This window comes from Aphis gossypii, chromosome 2 (genome assembly GCF_020184175.1).
Source record: "Aphis gossypii isolate Hap1 chromosome 2, ASM2018417v2, whole genome shotgun sequence".
Classification (NCBI taxonomy): Eukaryota; Metazoa; Arthropoda; class Insecta; order Hemiptera; family Aphididae; genus Aphis; species Aphis gossypii.
The window spans coordinates 20,735,874-20,757,138 of record NC_065531.1 but is presented as its reverse complement, the minus strand read 5'-3'; the positions used below and the strand labels follow the sequence as shown (position 1 = coordinate 20,757,138).

The 21,265-nt window shown below is 26.2% G+C and overlaps 2 protein-coding genes across 2 annotated transcripts; both read right to left on the bottom strand.

The window, feature by feature from the left end:
* Positions 1-2,291: 2,291 nt before the first annotated feature.
* LOC114132620 (probable proline--tRNA ligase, mitochondrial) lies at positions 2,292-6,261 on the bottom strand. Its single transcript, XM_027998134.2, has 5 exons — positions 5,727-6,261; positions 5,466-5,643; positions 3,829-3,902; positions 3,515-3,773; positions 2,292-3,451 (listed from the first exon to the last, which is right to left on the bottom strand). Exons 1-5 carry the CDS (start codon positions 5,949-5,951, stop codon positions 2,754-2,756), a joined length of 1,434 nt encoding a protein of 477 aa, XP_027853935.2. The 5' UTR covers positions 5,952-6,261; the 3' UTR covers positions 2,292-2,753.
* A 124-nt stretch (positions 6,262-6,385) lies between these two features.
* LOC114132609 (REPTOR-binding partner) lies at positions 6,386-7,431 on the bottom strand. The gene is made up of 4 exons (XM_027998122.2): positions 7,245-7,431; positions 7,026-7,143; positions 6,828-6,949; positions 6,386-6,691 (listed from the first exon to the last, which is right to left on the bottom strand). Exons 1-4 carry the CDS (start codon positions 7,299-7,301, stop codon positions 6,575-6,577), a joined length of 414 nt encoding a protein of 137 aa, XP_027853923.1. The 5' UTR covers positions 7,302-7,431; the 3' UTR covers positions 6,386-6,574.
* Positions 7,432-21,265: the final 13,834 nt, after the last annotated feature.

Below are 21,265 nucleotides of genomic sequence, written 5' to 3'. Positions count from 1 at the left end.
TAAATTAAAACAAAAATCTAGTTGTTTAATAAGAAACCTTATTAAATACATAGAATACATTTTATATTTTTCAAACTTATTGTACTATTGAATAAATTACTATCGCCTACTAATCCAGTTGTTGAGTATATACTTTACACGTATACATGTTTGCTCATTAAGTAAATGTTATTATTATTATAATTCTAATATTATTTATTATTGTGTAGTTGTAAATAGCGACTTGCAGCCCAATATCTACTATATTATTAAATATTAAGTATTAAAAATACATTTTTGTTAGTTATAAGATACTTAACATAATAATTAATAAGACATGAGTAATGAGTATTATTATTTGTATAAGAAAAGAAATAAAACAAAAAAGCTCTATATTTTACAAATTATTTTTGTATCAAAAGGAAACCACAAATATTATACTATTTGTGTATTTTTGTGCTAAACTACTAAATTTTCTTGATATGTAATTTACCTTAATTATTTTATTTTTAAACATTTAATTATATAGATACTTATTTTTTTTACATGTTACCTATACACAGTAGGTACCTATTTGTTATGGCGAAATGTATTGTCATTTTATAACTTGTATTCTCTGATTGTAATAGCCAATAGGTAATCAAAGATATATAGTTTTTTTTTAATGTACATTTTAGTAGATACACATACACTATACAATTATAGGTATAATGAAATAAATAAAAACATTTTTTTTTTCTAACAAAATGTTTATATATATACTGTTTTTCTAAAATATATAATTATCTACCATTCAAGATTTATTATATGAAATTAAATCTAAGTACAATTCATGGGCAGGTACCTGCCTAAATTAATAATTGTAAAAATTATTAAGTAAGTAATGTGTTTATTGTATTATATTATATAAGTCAACAATAGTTCATATTTACCAATAATGACTGACTGATAATCAGATTAATCAGAACATTTAATTTCATTGTAGACGCCAATGATTGTAATTTTATTTTATAAGGATCACATACAATTTCAACTGTATATTTACCTACATATAGTTATTTTCTTAATATGAGTAATTTTTATACTTTTAGCAAGATAGTTAATAGTTAACCCTTTATAAGGTACAAGAAAAAAACAAAACAAAAAAATAACAATATTTAAAATTGTGTTTGTGAAGTAAATAGCTAAATAGATAATAATATTATAGGTATTATACAAGGTGTATTGATATCAATTATTAATTAATTATTAATTAGTTATGATCATTTTAAAATATAGTTTCAAAAAGGTCATAAATTACTTAAAAATAATTAGCCATGTCATACGTGAATAAGACGGAGACAACACATGTGAGAACGACGTCCTCTTAAGATTTTAATTTTTGGTGGAAAGTATATACTAGCCCTGTGAATGGTTAAATTACCTACCTATAACAACGTTTTTGAGGGTTTTTTTAAAATTAGATTGATAATTAATTCAGTTTAATCGTTAGGTACCAAACATGTTTTATTTTTTATTTTATGTTTATATTTCAAATTGATTTTTACATAAAAAATTCACTAATGCTGACAAATAGTTAAACATACATTTATGAATTGCTAATAAATTAAATATTAATACTCAAATAAAAATTAAATATGTTACTCTGATTAAGAATAAAAAAGTTTTTAAGATGCAATATGTGGTTAATATAGTAATAGCATATAATACATTTACAACATAATATCAATAAGTTTCCTATTGTTGGAGATGTTATAAGAATTTCAAGAAAATCGACTTCTCTTTAAAATATTAAATATAATTTATTCTTTGGAGAAAATTAAAATTTAATCTGAAATGTTTTTCATATATTTATAGTTCAAACAATGTTTTTTTTTATTACACCAGATACTATTAATTTCAATTTGACATTTATGTACTTGAATACAGTTAAATAAATATTGTTTCAATGGTATGTATTTTATTGATGTCAATCAATTTTAAATTATAAATAACATAATGCTTATAAACATTTAATCGTATGTTAGTTTTATACTTTTTCCAAATATCAAATAAATTCTGTCCCATGCGTATTATAATGTGCTACATATTATTTTCTGTTCTGGCATAATATTTTTAAACTTTCTTTGGTTGTATGCTTTATATTACAAACTCGTAAAAATGAACTTTACTTAGTATCAGACTTTAAACATTTAATATCAATATAAATGCTTCGAATTATGTATTTTTTAAGGGAATTAATTTTTTTTTTTTTTAACATTTATGTTAAAGTTCTGTGGTTTAACAAAGAAAAAAAGGCAAAACAAGTATGATTTATGATATCATTAACATTTCTAATGTGTTAATATTTTTTATTTTTTAACATATGATGTACATTGTACATTTTGTACATGTTACCACAAAGCTGACTATGTCTAATGAATATTGACTTATACATTGGTTAACGTAATGGCAATCAATTTTGATTAAGTAGTATTTTTGAATTTTTATACCTAATAATATTAATATTTAATTCTTGTTTGTAGTGACAAGTCCCAAAAAGTCCTTATCACAAATCTGAATAAAAACAACATAAATTCCCATATTAATATAAAAATGGAAGTATATTATTTAGACGAAGTTAAATACTTAAAATAAATTAAAACAAATTGTTTATACATTTAACAAAACGTGTAAATGTTTAACATTAACATTTAAAAAAACAATTATCACAAGTTATTTCTAAACCTAATTAATAAGATAATTAAATAACTTTTAATTATATTAAAAAACACTTATATTTTATCTAAACATTGTTGCTTAAGATAATTAATTAAGTTACTTAGTTCATAATGTTTTAACTTATTTGTACTGGCTTCATACAGTTCGTACAAAGAGGGGTTTTCATTTATTTTCTTTCCCATAACAACTACAAATGGAAATCCTAATTTCTTTGCTTCGATTAATCGCTTTCCAATAGTCATATGGGTTCGATCATCAACAACAATATCATCTCCAAATATTTTAGTAAAATGATTGTAAAGAGATTGTATGTTATTCAATGAAGTGTTTTCCTCTATACTGCCTTCTTTAGCTGGTATTATGCAGACAGTAAATGGAGATAATGACCGTGGCCATTGGATTATTTCTTGTGTGCTCAAACATTCTACAGATGCACCGATTATTCGAGTAACACCTAAACCATAGCTACCCATATATGGTGGTTTCAAAGTTCCATCTGTATCTGAATATGTGGCGGACAAGGCGTTTGAATAAAATGTACCAAGATTGAAAGTATGGCCAACTTCAATAGCCTTTGTAAACTCAATATCAGTACTAGAGCATTTAGGACACTGAACCAACTCTGGTGACATTTCTTTGTTCATTCCAAACTCACATTTTTTACATTGTAATAATGTATCATCTCCAACTTCAGCCGGAAAATGAAATTCGTGAGATTGATTTCCACCCATCATTCCTGACGTACCTTCAACTAAAACCAAATTCATAACATTAGCAGGTTGCATAATTGTATGTATAATATTATAATCTCTACCTTTTATGAATTTAACACCAATATGCTTAAATATTTTTTCGTAGGCTTGACATACTTTGTTGTACGTGGTAATGGCACTAGTTTGATCTCTATCAAAAGAATATAAATCTTTCATAAGAAACTCTTTGGATCTGATAATTCCCAACTTGGGCCTAATCTCATCCCTGAATTTTGTGCCAATTTGATACAACATTAAAGGTAACTGCTTGTACGTCTTAGGATCTGAACTAAATAAATCAGTAACGACCTCTTCATGAGTCTGTACAAATATATATTGTAAATAACTTATAATGTTAATTATATACATGTATTACCGGACTTAGTAGGAACTCTTTGCTTTTACGATCGTTCACTATATATAAATCTTCTATGTTTTTGCTTAACCGACCTTAAATCAAATTAATTAAATATTAAGTAGGTAATTGTAAAAGGAAGAAAACAATAAATTAGTACATCTAGTTGACAATGTAAAATCAAATCGATAAGGACATCATTTATATGTTTCATGTTTTTAAAAACTTTGATGGCACAATTTAAAGAATTAATACTTTAAAAATAATGTATCAATAGTATAACCGATATAATACAGTATTAAGTAAACATGTTGACTATAAAATTTTAATCTATTCAATTTTTTAATTATTGACCAAGTTATACATTTTTTCATTATCTATATAATATATTAATTGTATGTTTAAATTCATATACTTTTTGGTAATTAAAATCAAGTTAATGAAGAGGTTTCCAAACGTTTTTGGCTCACAGCACCCTATTTAAACTAAGGTAATCTAAGAGCGCTCTTCTTCAAGTCATAGCAAGATAAATCATAATAAATAGAAAAACAATACATGGTAATTGGCAATTCCATTAATACAAAAATAAATTTCACTAGAAATTCTAAATTTTTTAATAGAGTATCGATATAACTAATTCATTTCATCGCCACCATGGTTAGATTTTCAAATTTATTTGTATACCATAGCTATAAAATCCTGCAATATCAGTTTTAAATTTAAATTTAAGTCATTGATAATGTGAATTGAATATAAGTAATATGATATTCAGTGTTGTATTGCTAAAAATATTTGTGGGTATACGCCTTCTAGATCTTAGGTGTCAATGATATTGTAACAATAAAAATAAATCAAACATTTTTTTTCTCGCTTCGCTCGAATAAAATAACAACCTAATTCTATTCTAATTATCAGATTACAAATATACAAAATTAATACTTTTCAACAACACACTCAATGAAGAACATAAACATATTAAACCAAGCCTTTTTATTTTAAATGTACTCTTAAAATTAAATATATTATGGTCTTTAAAACCAAAATAGTCAAAATATGCACTAAAATGTTGAGTATTTTTTATTCCAAGTGTTGAGAATTGTATTTTGTTACTCACATATTACAAAATTAATCATAAAAACTACAAAGTAGGCAAACGAATTGAATGTTTGATTTTCTTATAACAAATTAGTCCATTTTAATTTTAAGAATAAAATTCACAAGATTCATGAGTAGTGTGAACACTCAATTGTAGCTCTTGCACAGGTTTATCAATTTTGAGAAATGAAAATTACAAATTTACAGAACATTTTGTTTTTATCACTGAAAATTCTTATAGGTATACGGGGCTATACGGCCATATACCCGCGTATCGCCTTTATTTAGAAACTATACGCTAAAAAAAAAACTTGAGAAGTGAGTATACGCCATATACCCCCGTATACCCTCCAATATACCACTGATGATATTATATACATTACTAAGTTATATTAATGTTTATGGTATTAACATGTCTTGGTAATTTGCAAGTTAAAAGAAGTGGTAACAACAAAATTTTAAAAGTTTATTTTTACCAATACAATATCAATTAGCTAGAATAATACAGCTAATATTTATTAGCGTTTCTGTCCAAATAAATAAAAATAAATGAGTAGACAAACCTGTTTTTTTCCACAAGTTACTATGTATTAATACGGGCATGGAAATCTTCTGAGCACCAATATTCATCATATTTTTATTTATAATATTGATCAATTTATCTAAAGATCGCTGAGCAAGGGGCAATAAGTGGTAGAGTCCATTAGTACTTTGTCTGATGATACCAAGCTCCAACATCAACTGAAACATATTATGATTAACGGATTCATCTATTATATATTTGTGAAAGACAAAAGTATGTAGTTCAAATTTTGTGAACTAACTTTTTGACTGTTGGATATGAGTTCGTCCGGTTTAAATGAAACATTTTTCGAAATTGGTTTCGTCGGTCTAAACATATTTTTCAAGCTATTCATTTTGATTTCGAACTTCATAATATTCTTGAGTACGGCAGTATACAGTTTGTTTAAAACCACTAATGAGTTATAACTTATAACACCGAATAGATTAATAGTATTATGATTTGTAAATTTGTGATAACATATCATAAAAATCACGGCTGTTCAATAATTTTCGACCCTAACCACAATAATTTATTTTGAAAGTAGAAAAAATTAAAAATGTGTTTAGTCCATGAGTTTATTTCTTGATAAAGAAAATATAATATTATGATTGTGATTTGTGAGTTGTGACTGTTGACTGACAATTGACATTGACATCAGTGTTCATAGTTGAATAGTTCACATTCATAAAATCTCATTATTGTACACTGTAACTGTGTTATTGTAGTATTGTACAATATTATTATTATAATATTCATATTTAATAATTCAAATATGTAATTAGTTACATAACTACTATGTAAGTATGTCACATTGGTGACATAAATACTTGGAGTTATTGTTATAAAATAAATTATTCAATAATATTAAGGTGGCTGATTAATGATGATGTAAATTCAAATAAAATAATAACAAAACAGTGAATGAGTAAAACATATTATTATTAGTTAATATCAAATATTAATTATTTGTAAACAAAACAATATCATATACATGTAATATTAAACATTTTAACATAATAAATTGAAAAGTTTTTAGAAAAAAATATAAACAAACCCATAACGTGTAATGGAAACAATGGCACAAACAATAAAAATAATAATGAAACTTTACATAATAAGTACACCGCCTGCAGATTCTTGTTTTACAGCGCCCAATTCATCTAAGAGCCCTGGAAGACCTTCTGGAATCCTGCCTTCATCGACCTCGACACACCATGTCCTGTACTGTGAATGATAAGACACACAAATAAAGTTACAATACACCGAATAAGACATTCACACCAATGTTATTAGACATTCAACAATAACAACTGTATAATATTATGATGTACGTAAGATAATAATGATAATAATAATATACTTTGTCCAGTTCCTGTCTCAATGATATAACTGCCTTTTCACGGTCTGTAACCAACTCCTCTAAGTACTGGTACCGTAACTTTTTTCTGGCCCGACATTCCCGAGCGCTTTGCCGGCTCCTCTCTAACGTCGTATGAAAAAAAAAAAACAAAAAATAACGACGACGAACGTTTAGGTCCCACCTGGGTTTGAACCTAACCTAGTTTGGCTCTGATGTCCACTTTGTCGCTAGACTTCTTTCCGGGTTTACGTCCTCGTTTGTTGGCCACCGGAGGCGGAGTTGTCGTGGTGCTCTCTTTCATCTCCTGCGCTTGTTCCTGTAATACAATCGTACGGACGTCATGTTTAATGCTATAATATTATTATGTCAACATCGAGAATGGCCGACGTTGAGAGGTATGAAACACGCGTATCTTACCACTTGAACGAGATTGTCGAAATCCTGAGCGTTCATGAACGATTCCTCGAAATCCATATTGCCGTCGACGCTTGTCGTAATCCGTCAGTTTTTAACTCGAATAGTTGCGTCTGAAACTCAGAAATCGAAAACCCGCGAATGACTAATGTCCAATGTTTATAAACAACAAATCGTGTGACAATGATAAGGAAATAAATAATAATAATAATTTTGTCTTGAAAACAATGTTATCAATGCACGAACTATCGATGTTTGTTACCGTATAAAAATGAAATAATCGATGTTTCCACAACTACTACGACGTTACGGTATTTTCAATTTTGTTCCACAGCCGCGATTCGCGAGCCGTTGAGAATTAAAAAATTTAAATATACATGTTTGGGCGTGAGTGATATTATATTTTTTCAATGTTCAAATAATAGTTTTTACCATTTTGTTGCAGCAAAAGCGTTAAAAGCCATCATTGAAAAACATTATTTTCATGTAATATCAAAATGTAAGTAAAAAATAAACTATCGATTTACGAGACAAAGAAACATAATATTATTATTAACCGAGAACGTTGTGTGAATAATAAGTGAATTGTGATTTGTTACGAGTTATTATTACAATAGTAAATCGACCTTAATATATTTTTTTTAATTAATAAATATAACAAATATTTCATTAGTGAATAGGGAATATTTACTTCCATAGAATTTCTTAAATATGTTTTTAATCTTTTCATACAAGCTAATGCAGTGATATAAGCTAAAAAAAAAGGTCAAGGTGGGAGATATTTCTCCCTCCCTCCCCGTAAATACACCACTAGAACATTTAATAGTATAATATTCAAATAACGTAAATTAATTTTTTAAAACTATCGGTATCGATACTTAAATCTTAAATCAAATAAGTTAAGGTTATATGTAGGTAAATAATAATAATAAAAAATTGCTAAGCAAACAACAATAAGTAATGTGCTAATGTAAATGTAGTACTGATGTAGGCTAATGACCTCACTGTTGAAGCCTTATACCTAAATACCTAATAAAAAAATAAAATAAAAATAATTACTCATCTCATTATTTTAACTATATTCACAGACAAACAAAAACTTAATTTTCCTATAATAAATTAGCAAACTTATGGTAATTTTGTTAATACAAACTTTTTAAAAAAAAGTACTTATTACAATTTTATTTTAAACTTTGTCTATAGGCATACATTCTCTTTTAACAATCTGAGTATCAAACACTCAAATTCATTATAAAAAATATATATTTATATAATAATTTCAAACTATCTAAAAAATAATAATTATAATAATTAAATAAAAATTAAAATGTTTTTAGAAATTATGTTTTTATCTTTAAAAGAATCACTTCCTGTAATATACTATATACCTATTATACCTATACCAATACCAACGATTTTCTTTTTAATATTTATTCGAATTTCGAACGTCGTGACATTCGTGCAAGTACCTATATTATTCCGATTGGATAAACTTCTCCATAACTCTCTATTCTCTCTAATTGCGGATGTTTTCTGATATTGACATTTGTGTAAGGATTTTAATCTGGTCTATATATTAAACAGGGGCCTTCCTCTACTTTTCTTTCCTTCGACTTTTCCTTGTATAAAATCATTTTTAATTCCTCCTCTTCTTATATTGTAGGCAACAAATTTAAGTATTTGACTCTGAATTGTGAATCAAGGGGATGTTTTGGGCTTGTACTCCTGTATTATAGATTTATAGATACATTCGTTCTTTGATCGGTCCATTTGGTTACTAATATTATTCCATATGCAGTCCTTTAAAATACTTCTATTCTTTGTCAGCATACAGGATTTAAGGTTCATGATTCAAAACGACGTGTCATTATACCTTAGGAATATCAGTTTTTTCATTAGATACAACTTCGCTCAATTTCTAAAATTTAGATTCTCTATACTCTAAAAAGTTTATCAATCGCAGCTTCATTTGATTTCCTTTTCTGAACCACATTTATTTGATAAAACTGTGCCTGGATAAATTATACAGTCTTTACGATCTATATTGGGTACAAGTTAAAACCTAGGTCCTAGGAGGTATTGTTTTTGTACCATCAATAGTGATTATTTAAAATGTTGGTTTATTAAGTTTTAGGTATGCCTTATGTCCTTATGATAAAATAGTAAATTGTTATACTAATTTTTGAAAATTGACTATTTTCATTTCTGATTTTGCTAAGAGCGCCATGTCATCAGCGTTTCATAAAATTCTTAAATTAGACATTCTCTTACTACCAATGGACACTACTCTATTCTAATTTTGTGTAGCTTATCCTTATTAATCATTATCCATAAATGTTAAACAGTTATGATAATAATATGCAGCCTTTTCTGACTTCTTATTCAATTTGAAAATTCTTTGAAAAATCGGACTCCACATGGATATACGCTTGGTTATTAGCATATTATACCATTTTTATTATTTATATTAAGTATACCGGAACTCCTATTTCTTTTAGAATGAGACATAGAATAGTCCATTTAATGGTATCAAAACCTTTCATTTATAATTTTATTTATAAAGCAGTAAATAGCTGATATATTATATTCATAATATTTTTCTATCATTTATCGGATGTTTATGATTCGGTCCTTTGTTCATCTTCCTGGTACACATCCTTCTTGTTCTTGAGAGATTTTTGGAAGCATATATATTTATAGCATTTTATGTAACACTAAACACATATACCACGATGTTACTTTTACGAGGAATTAGGGCTATATTACGATAGTTGTCGCAGTTTTTTTTGTCACTCTTTTAACAGATTGGTTTATTTTTTATAGACTCGCGTCATTTCTTTGGTCATTCATCTGTGATCCATATCTTGGAAAAAAATCTTGTAGGTTATATAAACATTAAACATCCTTTTGTGCAGTTGATTTTATCATTTTAGCCACAATATCATCCAAACCTACAGTTATGTGGTTGCTTAATTTTTTGATAGCCATTTCAATTTCACTTCGAAGTAAAGGTGGTTCAGATTTGTTCCATACTTTTTTTTCGATTCATTGTGTTCGTATTATTTGACGCTATAAGCTTCTCGCAATACTGTTGCCATTTTTTTAATTATTTCCGTCTTTGTTGATAGTATCAAATTATTTTCATCATTTATAGGTATACGTATGGTTAGAAACTTAAATAACATTGACATCTTTTAAAAAAGAAATTTATAGGCTCTTGATTGGTTTTATGTTGTTCTAGCTATTTATTTGCATATTGAGTTTATAAATTAATTTTTTTCTTGATTAATAGTTAATAGAAGATATTTTCTGATACCTCTTATTTTGTTTGTTCTCACTTTTTATTAGTTCTCATAAATTATGTGAGATCCGCCATCCATAGCTTTTTCGGTCGATCAATACGAGGTGTCATTTTGAGAAATATCAAAACTGTAGTCTTAAAATATTGTCACTGTTTGTCTGCATTATCTATTTTGTCTTCTTTGAGCCTCGTATATTAACCATAGTGCACTAATAAAATATGTAGCTATTCGTTGCATAATATATGTATGAATCAGGTTTTGCACTTTATTGTTTTAATCTTTTTTTCACAGCTTTTGTATTATTTGTTCAAAGAGTGCATTAAGGTTTTATCTGTAAAGAAAGCGAAAGACTATGAAGGCCGCATACAATAAACATTAACTATTTATTTACACAAACTAAAATATATATGACTATGTAATATAATTGAAATTATATAAAAAAGTGACGTAGTTACCTTAATATTTGAGTTGGTATTAGTATTATATAAACTACTCGTGTTTAAGAAATAAATAAAAATAACTAAACTCTAGGTAGTAGGTACGTTATTTTCGATTCGGTACTTTTTCTCATATTATAATTTAACTATTAGAGATATAATATAAGTTATTGATTATTAAAAGTTTATATTTATTTTGTTTCATTGAACTTACTGTTCAACCTAGAGATATACTTATATGATGACATGAGTGATGTATATTTAATACATTAATGTGTTGATAGACGGTAGTAGATACGTACTTATAAAATATTAAATTGTTTATACAATAATATGAATAGTATATTATGTATAGTGTACATATAAATACAATTTTGATTTGCTGCTATAAGATATTGTAGTCTCCCACTTAATTCTAAGTATGACGATATTAACACAACAGTTCTAGGTAAATTGTTTTTTTTTTTTAAACGCAAAAAAATAAAATAAAAACTATATTTTTTCAAATTCCTTATTCTAACCATTTCCTATTACATGGCAGTTGGTATACGATAAGGGAATTATAACTGCATGAGTGCATAATAATATTATATGTACAAGAGCTGAATATCTTTCATCTCGTATCACCCGTAAAATCTTTTCAACTTTTTTTTTTTTATTTAAATCAAGAATATTTCTTTCTCGAAAAAAAACAATCTCCGAGTATGCGTATCTGTATTAAAACAAACACTAAAGTTATATACAGTTAACTTATCTGTTATAGATCTTACGTGTCACTCACTTTTAAACACAATATATTATATAGGTATGATGGAAGTGTATATATATAGTAATTTTATGTACCTTTAGCATACGTATATATACAAAATACAATGATATGATATTAGAGTCACGTCGAATCCGCCAGAGATGTGAATTGTTTTCTCTCTCGACTATTATTGTGGTAATGGCGTCGCAGAAACATATTCGTGCTCGGGGGCTCCGCGCTCGTGTGTAATCCAATAAGGAAGAATGGAGGCCGGCACCGAATTGTTACGATCTCACGCGTGGTCCCCAGAGGGTTATTGAACCTCCAATATCAAATCCCTAGTGGAATTTCTGATGCCGATGTTGCATGTATATTACAGATGATATATACTCACTATTGTTGTATATAGTTAATCTCCAATTTTCAACAACGCTTCAAAATAAAAAAAACCAAACAAATATTTTATATTTGTATATTATGTAATATGTATAATATTATTATATGTTTTTTAAGCTACTTTTATATTATTTGTTATAGTTTATATATATCATCATCTTTTTGATGTCCTTTCTCAGATTTTGATAAAACAATTCAATATATTCAGCGGGTATTGTCATATTGTTATTATTTACAAGGCCATAGCCAGAAAAATATTTTTTTTTGTGGGGGGGGGGGGTTAATGTATAAATATGTTATATTATGTAATAAAATATGAAATTCTAACTATTCACACTTCTTTCAAAAAAAAAAAACGGGGAGGGGGGTTGAACCCTAACCCCCCTGGCTACGACCTTCATTATTTATTATTAGTTATTATTTATATGTGGTATATTATTATATAACAGGAATAAATAATATTAAATATAAAGGAAATCGCTTTGAAAGATAATCAGATAAAAGACTAATCACATAAATTTATTACTGTTAATATATCAGTAGGTATTGAATGTATTAGGATACCTATAGGTATTTGTTTCGTTTTGAAAACCTATATTATGGTAATTCGCGAAGGAGAAATATAATACATAGATAGGTATACTCAATATATCTGATATCAGAGTTGTGCATTATTTAAATAAAAATAATAATTTGTAGATTAAAGTATCTTCTTCACAAAATTTTTAAATGAAATTGTTATTTGTAATACTTTCATCACATTGTGATGGATTTCCAAATGGTGTTAAATTTTCGAAGCTATTATAGCCAATTTATTTGATTTTATTATCATTTTTTTTTTATATATATATATTTATAACGAGATTAAAGTCGTCTAATTATTATGGAATTTTCAGTCAAATGAACGAAAATGTCATAGCGATATACATATAATCAATGACAATACATAATTATTCATTTATTTTTTATTATGAAACCGGTTAAGGCAATAGGTAATTATTAATATTATTGTGACATATTATTTATTATTATTATTGAGTTTAATATGTTAGATTCTGAAATGATTATCTGTTAAAAAATGTCACGGTTTTTATTTTTACCGTAATGTTTGTGATTTTAATACGGAACACATACATTAACAGCATAAATGTTATTTTATAAATGCAAGCTTTAAATTATATGTTTTTTTATTTAGATAAATTTGGTTATCCTTTATATATTATCTAAATAAATATTTAAAGTAGTATAATTATATTATTATACCTCGATAAAATGTCAATGAAGTTCTTATCTGTTATCTTATCTAGAAAAATGTTGATTATATTTTTATAACACTGTCCGATGCGTACATGCAATAACTATTAAAAGTTCATAATGTTCTGCGGTAATATTTTAATAGTTATTATTAAAAAATAAATAGTAGTAGAATACATCTAATTTTTATTTTTACCAACGCCCATAATTAATAAACGTATGTGAATTGTAGACCTCTGATGCATTATTATAATTATCTTAGGTAAAATAAATAATATACATTTAAATAAAAATACAATTATTAAAAATAAGTTTAATTTACCATAAACATTTAGATATTTATTTCAATAATAATTATTACTTTATTCTATATCATTCAAGCATGAAAACATTTTTTATTTATTTATTTTGTACACTTAATGATCAATTTAATGTTAAAATTAAATTGTATTTGAATATATTTTGATTTTAGATTATAATAAAAATACAGACAAACTTGATACTTAGAAATTAATAATTATTATCTATTCAAATTTAAAAATTAACCTACGCTTAAAACACTAAGTTGTTTCAATCAAATTATAGAATTTTATGTTACCTAATCTAACATAAAATATCTTACTAGCTACTATCTACTTGTATAATAAAGCACTAGGCCACTAAATTTAGATATTCAATCATTCCACGAGATCCTTGTGATTAATCCTTTCGTCGTTTGTACAGATATCGAGTCTATTTTACCAGTAAGGGGCGTGTATCAAACTACCAACAAAAAAATAAAATAATTTTTAAATGTATTTTTATTTTTTATAACAGATACATATCAATAATAACGGCGACACGGCGTATAAGATAGGCTATTTAGCTACACTTCATTCGAGAATTTTTTTTTTTTTTTATACCATGATATCAACTGAAATATCAACTTGAAATGATACACTGATTTATCAATATGAAGTTTAGTGTTACGCAAGAAGTAGTTAGGCCATTTCAGTTCACGAGGTGAAAATTATTTGTGACGAATGTATATATTACTATAAGCACGCTTAATGTATTATCGGGAATTAAACAATTGTTTTTCTTTTGTATACGGTACAATAAATAATATATAATTTTATTATAATATCTATGAGTTATAAATCATTTTTATGTTTTTATTTTAGAGTTTTTAGAATAATAAAATAATAAAAGCTCATATTACTATGACGAATTTTTGACTCCTTACAAATTCAACCCTTGAGAGCGAAAATATGAATTATATTCTGTAGAAGTAGGTAATAGAAAATTTCTATAAAAACATTTTTTTCATAATATTCAGATAGTTTTATTTTTGAATATCTCCACTTATACATTGACTACATTAAGTTGTTTTTATTAAGAATAATTTGTGTATTCGCTATTTAAAGATATATTATTCAGCTAAACAGAAACATTCATTTTGTCTCATTAGTTAAATAATTGTTGTCATAAAAAACTTTTCAATATCATTAAATTAATCGAGATATTATATTTTTTTTTATCGCGTGCAATATGTATAATATAATACTCGAAAAAATATTGTTAAGAGAAAATGAGCTAATTTTATAAAATATTGTAAGTATACTCGTAGGTATACCTAAATAGTTAATTAAATGTTTAAATTTGCGTATCAATATAAACGTTAAATATAAGGGTTGTATATCAATATAATAAATGTATAGGTACTATAACAAAATATTAGTCTTTTAATTTCATATTATATACTTTTTCACTCTATTGAAAACTATTTTAACTTTATGTCGTCATGACGACTGATATAATAACAATAGTTATTAGTTTATTTAAGCTAATAATGTGAAATATAATATGAAGAATACAACCTGTCTAAAATAATATGTGTCCAATACAAAATTGTCGACGTTAGGTCGGAAAATACAAAGCCTTGATAACGGATCTGTCACAATTATCCCTCCAGTCAAGCTCCTCGCATTTCGATTATATTATAATTTACAGTCAAATTAATTCATTTTATAGCTCCACAAGGGCCAAGGACCGAATCATTATAAAAAAATCGAATAAAATGATTATATTCCATGGGTAATTTATACGTGTATAAAATATTATATAGTAATTACTAAATTACTCGCTGGTGTTAAAATAAATTCTAAGAGCTTAGCCGACATCTCGTTCTGGCAATGGTTTTATTTATATGTCAACTGTTTGTATTGTTTAGATTTAATGCTGACTTTTTGAATTTAAGTTTAAGTATTTTTTTTTTTTTGTGTGTCAATGTCTCGAGCCAATTTTGGTGTCGATATCGAACTTGATATATATATCTACAGTAAGTTATGGGTATACTCTAGACACGTCATGTGCCGGAAATTGGATATTTAGACGTATAGCATAGATACTATACTAAAATATAAAAGTCACTGAATTCCAAAAAACACGATATTATATTAAATATTTTAATGTATACAAAAATATTATATCCTTTTGTGCTTGATTGCTTAAGTTATACAAAAATAAAACAAGTTATATTATATGTTACCATTTTTATTCTTAAGTTTATTATATTTAATAACAAAATAATAAATCTAATTACGTATTAATCGACTAAATATTATTATACACATAGCCTTTTTCAAAAAAATCAATATCAGATTATTTCATTCGAATCTTATAAGATAAGTACATTATGTTATACTTACAACTTATAATCATAATGATATTGATCTACGGCGAGTAATACAATGGAAATGCTATAAATATTATATTTTATAGATCATGAAAATACCCACTCATCATACCAAGAAAGAACAAGATAGAAAGACATTGTAGAAAAGAACACGAGACTGATAGATAGAAGGGCAATCAATAGGCTGGAATTTTGGCAGAGAAAAATAGATAGGCTTATTAGTATCAACGCAAGTCCTTAATGGACTGTTAAGCTGTTGAGAAAAAAATCATGACGTATTATTGGATCACGATCACAACTGATTTATACCGATTCAATCTCAAACCGTGTACCACTGGCCATCTGTACCAGTATATTATTGACAATCTATGATTCATTTATCAATTATTTTATTTTTATTGTATAATATAGAGTATCTATGACTATAAATAGGTATTATTAATAATTAACAACATAAAAAGAGTGAGACTTTATAACCAATTTTATTGGTATGAGTAAATTTTTATTTCTTTGTCTTTGAATATTGTTAGGGTATACGATTTCTTTTAATATGAATATTTTTTATAAAATAACATTTTGTAAACAATATCATATTGTTGACTGTAAATTTAATAGATAGATCCGATTTTATGACTAATTTGTATAATTGACTTAAAATATCTAGGTATTAAAAAAATGGAAATATTGCTGTAAGCCTGAGTAATCATTTTATTAGGCTTTTATAGTATTTGCGGACTGGGCCATTTTCCTTAAACCCATCATTGCACACTGGTACTTCTTTAATCATTAATTTTATTACTACATTATATTAATATATAAACTGAACATCATTATTTTTTTTCGTGTAAATAATGTTCATAATATTATTTTATGTAAACAGTACACAAACATAAGCTGAAGCTTGACGTTTGCTTTAATTCTTTTAAGACGCTTATTTACTTAAGTAATCGTGATTTTCATCGTTATGTTAGTTATTATTTACCTTTTATTCTTTATTGAGGTAGTAAAAAAATAAATAAAAGTAGTAATGTTTTTTTCTAGATTAATTAAAACACACTCGTACTTCTGATATTGCGCTATATTTTATTAACAATGTGGTTTAAATAGTCCATTGTAACACAATATTCGTTGATAATGATTATTTAAATTTGACTAGGTGTAATAGCTATATGATTATTCTGTGTATATTTCATACCATTTAAGGGTAAGAACATTTTTGTTATGACTTATGTGCACAGTTTGATTATAAATACCTATTTGACATAATGTCATATTTTGGTTATACATAAATATTATTTCATAAGTTCAAGACGAAACTCCATCAGTTATTTCATGACATTTAGATTGTTTAGTCTTTCCAACGAGGACATACTTTTTCCATTTACGCACGTCAACCAAACAGATGTTTCGATCTCTCAACTGTAACTATTCCTTTTATGTTTAAGTTCTTTTTGATAGTAATACGAAAAATAATATCAATTAATATACTATATTATATATAAACATCAACATTGTTCAAAATATATATCATAAAAATTTTATCATTTAAATACTCTGTGTATATTTAGCAAAATATAAAATGATTTGTAATTAATATTGTATAATATTTTACAATCAGATATAATTTTTTTTCCACTAACATAAAGTGAAGGCGTATTTTAATGATTAACTTAAAATTGATTAATGTACAACTCTGTGTTGGAAGGTGATATTTTAAAGATTTTAGACATTTCTCGACGCCACGAGCAGCCAATGACGCACCTCCTAATCGCACTAGTAATCATTAATAATAATATCCCGCCGTATATCCGTATATCCGTAAATACTATAAAAGTCATCTAAATTAAATTTATCATCATTTTTATTTTATGTTCGAAGTATATTATACATACAATAAAAATATCTAATTGATGTGTTACCGGCGACCGCCTGGCGGAGTGCACGATTCAAAGCGACATTTTTAAAAACTTTAAATTGCTCTCAAACGCAGATTTTTTTATTTTTGTGCTATAGGTTATTCCCGGTGTGATTTTTTCTATTTATGTTCACTACAGACGTTTAAAGTTCTGATCTACGCGTATACACCAATATTATTATAACAGTATACAAAATATTATCAATGATTATGCTCACCGCCTTATACCTACATGTTATATTATACAATATTCAAGGCGTCCAATACGTATTATCGTTAATTATAATTTATAATCAACGGCGGTGTTATGCGCGGTTATATTATAATAATATGATATTGTAATATTGTTTAACATACCAATTTAGTTATGCTTTTCGGGTGAATATTAATGATTTTAGATTTATGCAAAACGATAGCGATAGCTCGGTGCGCATTACGGTAAGTTTTAGCAAATTGTTATCGCGGTGGTTGGGTTGACGATGATTATTTTGTCAGCCACGAATGTTATTATTGTTTATTTATCACATTCCGGCCCACTAGCCAATTACCTGACACACACACGCGAATCTCCGGATTCGTCACGTTCGATAAAGATATTCTGAGCGGAACACAGTATTTTTACCACGTTGTGAGTTGGAATTACGCTGACGGTTTTATATTATTATACGCCTCCAAAGCACCAACTACTCAAATCAGATTTCCAAACCATATAAACGAGTTACGCTAAACATTTGGAGCACTCTTTTCATAATATCTAATCGTCGAAATATTGTACACGGAAAAAAAAACATCATTGTAAAACACCAATACAAATACCACGATATATTTGCAATATTATATCCTTGAGTGAGTTATAGTTAATGAAAACAAATTAAATGTAGTAAGGTAACTAAGTGAGTCAATATTGAGAAACGTTAAGTAATAGTTTATAAGTCTATAACTTTATAGTGTACAATCAATATAATTAACTCTAAAATGTAAAATAGAATAAACAAATACTAACACAATTCAATTAAAAATAATTTTATTAGTTATATCATGGTACCGCTCATAGTTATTTTTTAGCAAGTATCGATTTTTTGAAAAAATTGTACTCTTTTTCCCTTTTCAATGCATATACTAGCTATAATGGTATTGATATTTTATATGCATTGTAACTGAATTATTAAATGGGAATATATTTTACTTATTATTTTGCATTAAGTAAAATTATAAAACATCGTTCCAAAACACATAATTAGTTGATTAATTTTTACTACCTACTAAAGGAACCTTTGAATTTTAAAAATATAATATATGATATTTACATTATTATTATTATAATACATTCTTCGATTTGACAATAATATTCATCGCTCGGAATCCAAAGTTTGATGGCTATTTTTCATAATTATTTCTTATGCGATTTATATTCTGCTTCAGATATTCAATCTTAGATTAAGATTTGTCGGTTAATCGGTTTTTGAGCACATTTCACTATATTTTATACTTATACACTATTTTTAAGGGTTTTAATCTTATTCTAAATCTCTTGTGACGTAAATTGTAGATATACTGTAATTTATGTATCTTAAGTACAAAATAAACACGTACAATTAAATCATACAGAATTGTATCATATAGATTATAGAAATATAGAATATATATTATATGTTTATTTTTCATTTTAATTGTTTAATTTATTATTTAAATTACATGATAATATTTTAAATTGTTTATTGAATCTAAATAACCGTTAATTTTTGTATTAGGTTTACAAGCCTATTATAATTCTATAATAATATTTTTGATAATTTAATTAAATATTTCACTTCTTGTTTTCGAAAGCGCTACTATACTAATCTATAATATTTAGTAAGCGTTAGTAATGATCTGAACGGTGATATTTAAATAAAAATATAGAAATATATTAATGCATTTTCGATTATATTGATAGTTATATTAAGTTCTCTTTTGTAAGTATATGATGTAGTTCTATTACTGTCTTATGAATATCTTATAACATTTATCAACAAAAATATCCTTTTCACCAAAGTATACTCTTAGTACTAAATCATTTCTTTGTGATGGATTAATGCACTATATTTGATGTCATGAAAATCGTGTTATACATCAAGCTATGTAAATATATTTTATGGATACAGAACAATCAAATGTATCAGCCGTCCGTTCTGTTCGAAATTCAGATAATTCCTTGAAGACTCTTATACACTTTAAGTATCTTTTTTTTTATTTATTTCATCTTAATAAAATATATCATATTATTTTGGCTGCTCGAAGAAAAAGTATATTTTATTTGGAATCATCTTCATAACCGTAACTTAAGTATATTTTTTACTAATTTTTTACATAATTATATACATAAAAAGTATACCTTTTTAGTTTTGTATCAAAGTACAGCTGTGATATATTTTAATTTTTATAGTATCTATAAACACATAAATTTAATAATTAATAATATTTAACAACTTTTAGAGTTTTTAGAGTATTTTAATATAGTATTTAAATAATTGAACATTTTTTGTTTTTTATTTTGTAAATATAAAACATATTTTTGAAGTATAAAATATTGTCAACATTTTACCAACTACCAAGTAATAATGAAATGAAAAAGTAATTTTTATTTTATTTTTATACATTTTGCGTGGGAAACGGTTATAATTAAACCATATATTATTTATTAATATTTATCATATGGTCGATGTATAAAACGCAATCATGTCACGGAGAGCTGTCAAACACAAGATTATGAAAAGTCATTTGTTGCCTTTGATTATACAGGAACATATTATGTAATAATATATCTCTCGTGAAACTAATTTTCTGGAATGTCACTCTCGGGTTCATATCTATCACATATTATTTTGTTTGACAAGTCAATTCAAATATTTAACCTGAGACACAAACCGATATAAAGTACAAGTAATAGGTACATTATACGACATAGTGAAGTGATGAATTCTTCAAATATACGAAATATTTAAAATATTTTATTCATTATATACAATGTATATTATTATTTTGAAACTACATAAAAAACAACATCTTACTCAGATATCTAAAATTAACACTGCACTGCGATCCATATGAGAGTATAGTGTGACCGCGGTTTAATCTTATCGCCATGTTATGTCGTATTATGATTTGGCATATTCGACAATACGATAACTAATTCTTTTCAATGGAATGAAATATTTTCTTTTTAGATGGTAAAATTGCTTGTAAAATGTTTCACACCGTACCTCCATAGATTACTAACTGCTGAACACAGATTGTGTTTTAGACGGATATAATT

Excerpts from the sequence above, each read along its gene's own strand:
- LOC114132620 (XM_027998134.2), bottom strand. The coding sequence starts at position 5,951 with ATGATATGTTATCACAAATTTACAAATCATAATACTATTAATCTATTC. Across the intron at positions 5,644-5,726 it reads TCATATCCAACAGTCAAAAA|TTGATGTTGGAGCTTGGTAT; the intron begins GTTAGTTCACAA and ends AATATGTTTCAG. Across the intron at positions 3,774-3,828 it reads AAGAGTTCCTACTAAGTCCG|ACTCATGAAGAGGTCGTTAC; the intron begins GTAATACATGTA and ends ATATTTGTACAG.
- LOC114132609 (XM_027998122.2), bottom strand. The coding sequence starts at position 7,301 with ATGGATTTCGAGGAATCGTTCATGAACGCTCAGGATTTCGACAATCTC. Across the intron at positions 7,144-7,244 it reads TCGACAATCTCGTTCAAGTG|GAACAAGCGCAGGAGATGAA; the intron begins GTAAGATACGCG and ends ATTGTATTACAG. Across the intron at positions 6,692-6,827 it reads TGAGACAGGAACTGGACAAA|TACAGGACATGGTGTGTCGA; the intron begins GTATATTATTAT and ends TATCATTCACAG.